Source organism: Glycine soja, chromosome 7, assembly GCF_004193775.1.
Source record: "Glycine soja cultivar W05 chromosome 7, ASM419377v2, whole genome shotgun sequence".
Lineage (NCBI taxonomy): Eukaryota > Viridiplantae > Streptophyta > Magnoliopsida > Fabales > Fabaceae > Glycine > Glycine soja.
This window is the reverse complement of record NC_041008.1, coordinates 44049904-44060435: the sequence shown is the minus strand read 5'-3', so window position 1 is coordinate 44060435 and position 10532 is coordinate 44049904. Positions and strand designations below refer to the sequence as shown.

Genomic DNA, 10532 nt, shown 5'->3' with positions numbered 1-10532 from the left:
TGCCATGAGGAGGACAGTGGCCACTTGCTGTTTGCATGTCCATTTGCGCATGAAGTATGGCAAAGTTGCTACAAATGGATTGGATGTGTGCACCAAGTGGAACATTGTGAACCAATACAACACTATTTTATGCACAATTGCTTCTGGCTTGGGAAGAGAAAAACAAAGTTGTGGAGGGTAATTTGGTGTGCTACAGTATGGTCAATCTGGTGTGCTACAGTGTGGTTAATTTGGTTGACCCCCCCCAAAAAAAAAGTGTAACATTATATGCAAATCTTTAAAGCGAGTACGACATAAGGCAATTTTATTTTCAGATCAGTTCAATGCAACATGTATATTGCTTATTATAAACTTCAGCCATTGCCTGGCACAGCTCTTTCAAGATATAGACTATATAACTATGGCATATTAATTAAAGTAATATTGGGCTATATGACCATTTGCTCCATGAGGGTAGAAGCCACCTGGGATAGTTTCATTGCCACTCCCATATAATATCCTTAATATTTCCTCTGGGGTCCTTCCATATGAAAGTGAATATTTGTCGCCCTCAATCACATTACCTGAAACTTTGCCTTCAGCACCATTCCATGGAGATACTACAATACCCTCACTTTTGATTCCTTCCATTCCTAGCTTATTCGCTCGTTCTGCAATGCGATTTGTGAACTCTGCCACAGTCACTTTATATGGTGGCACCGGCGAGTCCCAACGTTCGTATAGATATGCTCGACGACTTGTTCGACCGCCACTTGCTGTTCCTAGAAGGCCAGCAAAAAGCTGCACATATATACATATACATATACATAATTTGGTACTTTATTTTCTTAAAAAATGTGACACTTCCTATTAAAAATTAAATTTGAGTAATATTTTTAAAGTATCGATTAATAAATGGAGGATATTAAAATTAAAGTAAATACTAAATTATTTTTATCTTTTAATTTATATTATAAATGTTGTCTTTCTTGTTAAATACTTTCTATTTTTTATTTGCTTATCTAGTGTCCCTAAAGTTTATATTTACAATAAAAGTTTATCTTCTATTATATCTTCCTTTTGAAAAAATAAAATTTATGAACAAACAATTTATATGTGTATTTTATTTTAAAACACCCATCTCTAAAATTTAGTGACTCCAAAATTAACAAGATGAAACAAAATTTTAGTCACTATTTCCTTCATATCCAATATACATATGATATATTAAAATACTTTCTCATTTTTTTTATTAATTCTAACCATTAGATTTCAAAAAAATAAATAATAAGAATAAAAAATAACTCTAAAAACTTACTCTTTGATTCCTCTTTTTCTCCCTCCCCCTCTGAGTTTATTAACTTACATCTACTTAATTTTTATAAAAAGTAAATTAGTAGATTATGACTATAAATTTTGTTAACTTTCTAACTTACTCTTTATAAAAAAAATAAATGGTGTAAGTTATACATATAGAGAGATAAGTGGTGTAAGTTATACATATAGAGAGAGACTGTTTATTCCATTAGAGTTTTTTTCCCATGAATAAATATCAAACCTGAAATCTTTTGAGAGAATAATATACGTAGTTATCTACTACTTAAACTAATTAACTATTAATAAAACCCTCCTCCATGTGATTATAAAAAGATTGATTTTGATACGTGTTAAATAATTTTAAAAGATAATAATTAGGGAATAAAACAAAAATATATTAAATATAAAATAAAGAATATTTCTTTTTTAAAAGTATTTAGCATTTAAAAAATTAGGGAAATTCAGTAAAAAAAAAGTCAATATATTTTTACCCTTGTCCTTTTTTAATAATAAATTACGCAAGCACTCTTTAAGCAAGTAAGTAAACAAAATCGTAAAAAACAACTTCAAAAATTGATCACTTACTTCTTTGGACTCGGTATTTTGAAGCTTTGGAATGATTCCAACATATATATTGGGGCCAACTACAGTAGTTATGTAAGCCGCAAGTTGGTAGTTCAAGGAATTGGCATAGGGATCAAAAGGTGGATTCAAAGGTTGTCCAAAGGCTTGATCGACAATTTGAGCAAATAATTCCTTGTTTAGATTTATTAATGGCCTAGGGAAACCTTTTACTGCGCGCTTTATAGCCCTGTAAATTAAGGAACCATGAAACCACTTTACTTTATCAAAATTAAAATCATCATATTATTGGTTGTTTCTTAAAAATAAAGATATTAGATTCATTTCCAAAATAAGAACAAACATGCCATGCAAAATATTCTTTTCTAGTTTCCCTCCCTAAACAAATGTAATGTGTAGAGAGACTAGAGAGATTATCAGAACCTCAAACGTCCAATTAGAGCTAAACCACTCTGCAAGGTTAAGTCTTCTGTGAGGGGATCCAGATTGGCCTTTTGGCCTCCAATGGGAGGGGGTCCTCCCTGGGCTAACCCTGGAGCAAAAGCATCTAATCCATAACCCTTAGCACCAATCAAGAAGAATTCAGCCACCAAATATTGTATATTTAGAGGAAATTCCAGAAGAGCATACTCAAATTTTGTGCTCGGGTAGGTTTGTGTTACATTGATCTCCGAAGAGTAAGATCTTGGGATGAGGAGAAGGAGTACAAGGGAGGTTAGCAAAACAACAAGAAATGAACTGCGAATCATGATGTTTGGGGTCGTCTATTTTCTGGGTGGTAAACCTAATGCATATCCAGCACATATATATAGTAGAGGCGTGTATGTATGTGGGACGGGTCGTTGAACAAATTTACCCGTGTTTCTATTTGATTTAATTGTTTTGATAAAGACATAAAGTAATTTATTGAAACTCAAACTTAACCCAATCAAGACCTAAAACTTAAATATATGACCAATATTAGAATTCAGAGATAGGGAGGGAGGCGGACCAAATGTATGATATATATCAAATTAGTTTACTTGGGGGTGACTGCCCTTGTAGCCGTAGCCTAGTTCGACCAAACATTATATACAATTATATTGATTCCTTATCATGTAAGAGGAAAAACTTTGCTAAGAGAAATAAAACTTATTTCAAGGATCGTCATCTCTTGAAATAAATTAGTTACATGACTATAAATTAGTTACATGACTATAGTCATTAGAAAATATCCTAGACTTATAAACATAAGATTTAATTAAGTTTTTTATACTTAGAATGTAAGTTGTTTTTAGATTACTACCTAAAATTCATATTTTTTTAATCAAGTATCTGAAAAAAAAAATTACGTTTTATTTTACTACCTACCATTAGTTCATATTCATTAAGTGATGACGTAACAAACGAAATGTTATGTTATTACTAAACACGTAGTCACATACATCCATGTCACTAAAAACGTAACCACCCACACATGCGCGACTTCACCATGCCATACCACCACCCACAAAACCATCGCACCACCATAGATCAGCGACCTTTCCCAACCACCTAGTATCCATCACAACCAATCTACGCCATCACCAATACTCATCTTGCCCGCAATCGCACTAATTACCCTCTCTACGCCCTCAACATCTCACACTCCCTCTGTTGTCGTCGCTCCTCCGATACAGTCTTGCTTTCGCAACCGTCACTCCTCCGCAGTTTGTTATCTTTTTCTCCGACAGCCACACCGCACTAGATTCCATAAATCTCTCCGCGTTACCATGATCAATCTTTGTTTAGTCGATGATTTCTAAAAATCTAAAAGTTGTTCTATTGGTTTGGAGTTTGAGATTTGATTCGACGCACCACCAATAAAAGAAAGAGGATTCATGTTTCAGATATGATTTTTTTACCTCTATTTTTTTTCTAGATTTGTGATCATTTCATCATTGAATCCATATTTTCATTTCAGGTTCTTCCCTTTCCCAACCGTCTAGTACCACAAAGGGGACAAGGGAAAGAAGGAGAAGGGAAAAAAGGTAATGACATAGTTCTGATGTGACTTGATGACGTGACGTTCCATTCGTCATGTTATCACTTAACAGAAGAAGAAGACTGACGATAGGTAATAAAATGAGTAATAATTATTATTATTTTATCTAGATTGCTATCCCTCATTTATTGAATTATCAAAGAAGTGTAGGAGAGGATTTTGTATTTTTTTTGGGCCAAATCAAATATTAAAATTCTTTTCCGTCAAACTACATCCATTAGATAATAATCACATTAGTGCACTCCTATAAATATGATATTTAATAATATTTTATTTTAACAGTTAATAAAAATATTATTAAATTTTTTTGATAACATTTTAAAAATATTATTAAATATTACTAATATATGATTTGATGATATGATTAACACAATATTTAATAAAATATTATGAAAATATATTAATAAAATTTATTCATATTTAATGATATTCTTTAAATATTGTTAAAAGTTTTTTATAACAATTTTATTAAATATTAGAAAAAAATTATTATTAAAAATAACATGTGTAATGGTGGTGGTTCCCAAGGATTACATAGTCCCCGCACCGCCCTTATTTCTCGGCGAGGGAAATATAGTATCTTCATTTATGTTATTCAAAGATTTAAACTTAAACTTACGATTATTTTCATGATTCGCTACGTACAAAATAAAATTTGCTTCCGATAATTTGAATATCAAATGATGAACTAGCTAGTATGCATCATCCATTTGCAGTTTTGGTCTTAAGGCACTAAACGAATCCTATTACAAGAAAACCATGTAAACTTATATCCGTTCCAAAATAATTTAAATTTTTTATTTTAAATTTTTAGGATATTATTTAGATTTAAAAATAATATTATTTTATTTTTAAGAAGTTACTTAAAATTAAAGATATTATCTGTAAATTATTATTTTTTAAATTAAAATGTTAAGTCTGTATATAAAAATTAGAATTTATTTCAAGAATTGTTTGACCTAAAGAGGGGAGTCATCACTTGAGTGATAGAGAGACGGGATCATGAAAAGTTTGTGTCGTCATTCTAGGTGAGAGAAGGAAGTCACATAGAGGAAATGCTAGTAAATTTGTCTCACTTCAGTCACTTGCCCTAAAAACATATAGTGATGCGAGAAAGTCCAATTTATCCTAAAAATTTATTGTAAATCTAGAGACAAAATCTTGAATTATGTTAAACAAATCTAAGACCGTAACGAGAATTTAAACTGTGTTAACAAAATAAACTTAATGAATGTAAAAATAAGAGTCCAAATTAAATAAACAAATTTGTTTTATGGTGTATACTTTTGTTTTATAATGTGTTTTCTCATCAATAAAAATAAAGAGAAATGTCTGCTTTTCCCCAAAAATATGCATATCATCCATTTGGCAGAGAATGTTATTCTCGGGAAAAACGTATCAACAAGAACTTATTCGGTTAAACATGCATATTTTGCATGAACAGCTCGTGATAATTCTATTAACTTTTTCTTTAGAATTGTTTGCAGCAGGACCAGCTATGCCCATTCTGCCATGAGAAGGAGGAGGACGTACAGTGGCCACTTGCTGTTTGCATGTCCATTTGCGCATGAAGTATGGCAAAGTTGCTACAAATGGATTGGATGTGTACACCAAGTGGAACATTGTGAAACAATACAACACTATTTTATGCACAATTGCTTCTGGCTTGGGAAGAGAAAAACAAAGTTGTGGAGGGTAATTTGGTGTGCTACAGTATGGTCAATCTGGTGCCATAGAAACAGGATAATTTTTGAAGGGGAACAGCTGGACTTTGATGAAAACGGTGGAGCAACTTCGATTTAGATCATGGTCGTGGTTGTCTGCTAAAGTAAAAAAACTTTCAATCACTCCTTTTATGATTGGTATGTAAACCACCAAGTTGTTGTAATAGGGCAATTCTGCTATGCTAGGATATTGCTTTCTGCACAGGGTCACTTCGGGGCTTCAAGTATGGCACTTAATAAAATAGGATGTGCATTATTACAGGGAGGGGGGACCTTTGAATTGAATGGCACGTAATTTGTGCTGGGATTCTTTCGGTGGGATATAGAAACTTTAATGTAATATATTGTCAATGTTGTATGACGCAGAGGTACTACCGGTACCATTATATTAATGAAATACTTTTAATTTGGTTGACCCCCCCCCCCCCCCCAAAAAAAAAAATGTAACATTATATGCAAATTTTTAAAGCGAGTACGATCGACATGAGGCAATTTTATTTTCAGATCAGTTCAATGCAACATGTATATTGCTTATTATAAACTTCAGCCATCGCCTGGCACAGCTCTTTCAAGATATAGACTATATAACTATGGCATATTAATTAAAGTAATATTGGGCTATACGACCATTTGCTCCATGAGGGTAGAAGCCACCTGGGATAGTTTCATTGCCACTCCCATACGATATCCTTAATATTTCCTCTGGGGTCCTTCCATATGAAAGTGAATATTTGTCGGCCCCAATCACATTACCTGAAACTTTGCCTTCAGCACCATTCCATGGAGGTACTACAATACCCTCAGTTTTGGTTCCTTCCATTCCTAGCTTATTCGCTCGTTCTGCAATGCGATTTGTGAACTCTGCCACAGTCACTTTATATGGTGGCACCGGCGAGTCCCAACGTTCGTATAGATATGCTCGAATACTTGTTTGACCGCCACTTGCTGCTCCTAGAAGGCCAGCAAAAACCTGCACATATATACATATACATATACATAATTTGGTACTTTCTTTTCTTAAAAAATGTGATACTTCCTATGAAAAATTAAATTTGAGTAATATTTTAAAAGTATCGATTAATAAATGGAGGATATTAAAATTAAAGTAAATACTAAATTATTTTTATCTTTTAATTTATATTATAAATGTTGTCTTTCTTGTTAAATACTTTCTATTTTTTATTTGCTTATCTAGTGTCCCTAAAGTTTATATTTACAATAAAAGTTTATCTTCTATTATATCTTCCTTTTGAAAAAATAAAATTTATGAACAAACAATTTATATGTGTATTTTTTTTAAAACACCCGTCTCTAAAATTTAGTGACTCCAAAATTAACAAGATGAAACAAACTTTATGTTACTAAACTTAGTCACTGTTCTTTCATATCCAATATACATGACATATTAAAATATTAATTCTAATCATTAGATTTCAAAAAAATAAATAATAAGAATAAAAAATAACTCTAAAAACTTATTCTTTGATTCCTTCTTTTTCTCCCTCCCCTCAATATATGAGTTTATTAATTTACGCCTACTTAATTTTTATAAAAAGTAAGTTAGTAGGTTATGACTATAAATTTTGTTAACTTTCTAACTTACTCTTTATAAAAAAATAAGTGGTGTAAGTTATACATATAGAGAGATAAGTGGTGTAAGTTATACATATAGAGAGAGACTGTTTATTCCATTAGTTTTTTTTCCCATGAATAAATATCAAATCTGAAATCTTTTGAGAGAATAATATACGTAATTATCTACTACTTAAACTAATTAACTATTAATAAAACCCTCCTCCATGTGATTATAAAAAGATTGATTTTGATACGTGTTAAATAATTTTAAAAGATAATAATTAGGGAATAAAAAAATACATTAAATATAAAATAAAGAATATTTCTTTTTTAAAAATATTTAGCATTTAAAAAATTAGGGAAATTCAGTAAAAAAAAAAGTCAATATATTTTTACCCTTGTCCTTTTTTAATAATAAATTACGCAAGCACTCTTTAAGCAAGTAAGTAAACAAAATCGTAAAAAAAAACTTCAAAAATTGATCACTTACTTCTTTGGACTCGGTATTTTGAAGCTTTGGAATGATTCCAACATACATATCGGGGCCAACTAAAGTAGTTATGTAAGCCGCAAGTTGGTAGTTCAAGGAATTGGCATAGGGATCAAAAGGTGGATTCAAAGGTTGTCCAAAGGCTTGATCGACAATTTGAGCAAATAATTCCTTGTTTAGATTTATTAATGGCCTAGGGAAACCTTTTACTGCGCGCTTTATAGCCCTGTAAATTAAGGAACCATGAAACAACACTTTACTTTATCAAAATTAAAATCATCATATTATTGGTTGTTTCTTAAAAATAAAGATATTAGATTCATTTCCAAAATAAGAACAAACATGCCATGCAAAATATTCTTTTCTAGTTTCCCTCCCTAAACAAATGTAATGTGTAGAGAGACTAGAGAGATGATCAGAACCTCAAATGTCCAGTTGCAACTAAACCATTCTGCAAGCTGAAGTCTTTTGTGAGGGGATCCAGATTGGCCTTTTGGCCTCCAATGGGAGGGGGTCCTCCCTGGGCTAACCCTGGAGCAAAAGCATCTAATCCATAACCCTTAGCACCAATCAAGTAGAATTCAGCCACCAAATATTGTATATTTAGAGGAAATTCCAGAAGAGCATACTCAAATTTTGGGCTCGTGTAGGTTTGTGTTACATTGATCTCCGAAGAGTAAGATCTTGGGATGAGGAGAAGGAGTAAAAGGGAGGTTAGCAAAACAACAAGAAATGAACTGCGAATCATGATGTTTAGGGTCGTCTATTTTCTGGGTGGTAAACTAATGCACATCAGGCACATATATATAGTAGAGGCGTGCATGTATGTGGGACGGGTCGTTGAACAAATTTACCCGTGTTTCTATTTGATTTAATTTTTTTGATAAAGACAGAAATTAATTTATTGAAACTCAAACTTAACCCAATCAAGACCTAAAACTTAAATATATGACCAATATTAGAATTCAGAGGGAGGGAGGGAGGCGGACCAAATGTATGATATATATCAAATTAGTTTACTTGGGGGTGACTGCCCTTGTAGCCGTAGCCTAGTTCCACCAAACATTATATACAATTATATTGATTCCTTATCATGTAAGAGGAAAAACTTTGCTAAGAGAAATAAGACTTACTTCAAAGATCGTCATCTCTTGAAATAAATTAGTTACACGACTGTTCATTGGGAAATATCCCAGACTTATAAATATAAGACTTAAATAAGTTTTTTATACCTAGAATATAAGTCGTTTTTAGATTACTACCTAAAATTCATGTTTTTTTTAATCAAGTATTTGGAAAAAAAAAAATATTTTTTATTTTATTACCTATCATTAGTCCATATTCATTAAGTGATAACGTAACAGAAGAAATGTTATGTTATCACTAAACACGTAGACACATGCGTCCATGTCACTAAAAACGTAACCACCCACACCTGCACGACTTCACCACGCCATATCACCACCCACAAAACCATCGCACCACCGCAGATCAACTACCTTTCCCAACCACCTAGTACCCATCACAACCAATTTGCGCCATCACCAATACTCATCTTGCCCGCAATCACACTAATTACCCTCATTATGCCTTCAACATCTCACACTCCCTCTGTTGTCATCGCTCCTCCGATGCAGTCTTGCTTTCGCAACCGTCGTTCCTCCGCAATTTGTTATCTTTTTCTTCGACAGCCACACCGCACTAGATTCCATAAATCTCTCCACGTTACCATGATCAATCTTTGTTTAGTCGATGATTTCCAAAAACCTAAAAGTTGTTGTAGTAGTTTGGAGTTCGAGATTTGATTCAACACACCACCAATAAGAGGAAGAGGATCCATGTTTCAGATATGATTTTTTTACCTCTATTTTTACTTTAGATTTGTGATCATTTCATCAATGAATCCATATTTTCATTTCAGGTTCTTCCCTTTTCCAACTACCCAGTACCACAAAGGGGAGAAGGGGAAGAAGGAGAAGGAGAAGAAGGAGGAGAAGGAGAAGGGAAAAAAGGTAATGACGTGATTTTGATGTGACTTGATGATGTGACATTTATTTTTTTTGAAGTATTTGATTGAAAAAAAATTGAATGTTTGATAGTAATCTGAAAACAACCTATATTTCAGGTATAAAAAACTTAATTAAGCCTAAATATAATATCATATTATATAAAATATTATTTGTTACATTAAACCTTTTATTATTAATGCACAATTATTAAAAAAATACTTTTAGAAGAATATAATTGTGAATATCCAATTTTGTCTTGATTTAATAAAAATAGGCAATAATTAAAAGTAATGATTTTTTTAAAAAAAAGAAAGTAAAAGTAAAATCATTGCAAAAAGAAAATTGAAAAGATCTATCTACAATTTACTTTATCACAATTAAAAAATAATCCAAAATAAATTGTTGGTGTTTTTATTTATTTGTTTTTGGATTTGTAACCCAATTCAATAAATACAAAAAAAAGATAACGAATTAATTAAATTAAATGAATAAATAGATATAAAATTCCAAAAATAAGAAAAAGTGATAATTTAATTAGAAAATATTTTATATATATATATATATATATATATATATATAAATGTTAGAAAAACAATCTTGAATGAGAACATTATTAGGAGTAACGATAGTACTTTTAAGAAATTTTATGAAAAGATTTTTTTAGCCTCTTATCTCTTTCAATTCATCATTTTCTGTTAAATGGTAATATATTTTTAAATAAAATTATCAATATTTAACAATAAACATAATCTTTATTTTAATTAGATTTTTAAATATATTTATTTTTTATAAATATTATTTATAATATAATTTATATGATAAAAATTTGTTTA

The 10532-nt window shown here is 31.3% G+C and overlaps 2 protein-coding genes across 2 annotated transcripts; both read right to left on the bottom strand.

The window, feature by feature from the left end:
• Positions 1-276: 276 nt before the first annotated feature.
• On the bottom strand, positions 277-2651 carry LOC114419941 (desiccation-related protein PCC13-62-like). The gene is made up of 3 exons (XM_028385764.1): positions 2302-2651; positions 1882-2107; positions 277-780 (listed from the first exon to the last, which is right to left on the bottom strand). Exons 1-3 carry the CDS (start codon positions 2625-2627, stop codon positions 409-411), a joined length of 924 nt encoding a protein of 307 aa, XP_028241565.1. The 5' UTR covers positions 2628-2651; the 3' UTR covers positions 277-408.
• Positions 2652-6085: 3434 nt separating this feature from the next.
• LOC114419939 (desiccation-related protein PCC13-62-like) lies at positions 6086-8462 on the bottom strand. Its single transcript, XM_028385761.1, has 3 exons — positions 8113-8462; positions 7691-7916; positions 6086-6595 (listed from the first exon to the last, which is right to left on the bottom strand). The coding sequence occupies exons 1-3, from the start codon at positions 8436-8438 to the stop codon at positions 6224-6226; spliced, it is 924 nt and encodes a 307-aa protein (XP_028241562.1). The 5' UTR covers positions 8439-8462; the 3' UTR covers positions 6086-6223.
• Between the last annotated feature and the right edge of the window lie 2070 nt (positions 8463-10532).

Coding starts and splice junctions, on each gene's coding strand:
- LOC114419939 (XM_028385761.1), bottom strand. CDS start 8,438: ATGATTCGCAGTTCATTTCTTGTTGTTTTGCTAACCTCCCTTTTACTC. Junction 7,917..8,112: donor GTTGCAACTGGACATTTGAG/GTTCTGATCATC, acceptor CTTAATTTACAG/GGCTATAAAGCGCGCAGTAA. Junction 6,596..7,690: donor AAAATACCGAGTCCAAAGAA/GTAAGTGATCAA, acceptor ATATATGTGCAG/GTTTTTGCTGGCCTTCTAGG.
- LOC114419941 (XM_028385764.1), bottom strand. CDS start 2,627: ATGATTCGCAGTTCATTTCTTGTTGTTTTGCTAACCTCCCTTGTACTC. Junction 2,108..2,301: donor GCTCTAATTGGACGTTTGAG/GTTCTGATAATC, acceptor CTTAATTTACAG/GGCTATAAAGCGCGCAGTAA. Junction 781..1,881: donor AAAATACCGAGTCCAAAGAA/GTAAGTGATCAA, acceptor ATATATGTGCAG/CTTTTTGCTGGCCTTCTAGG.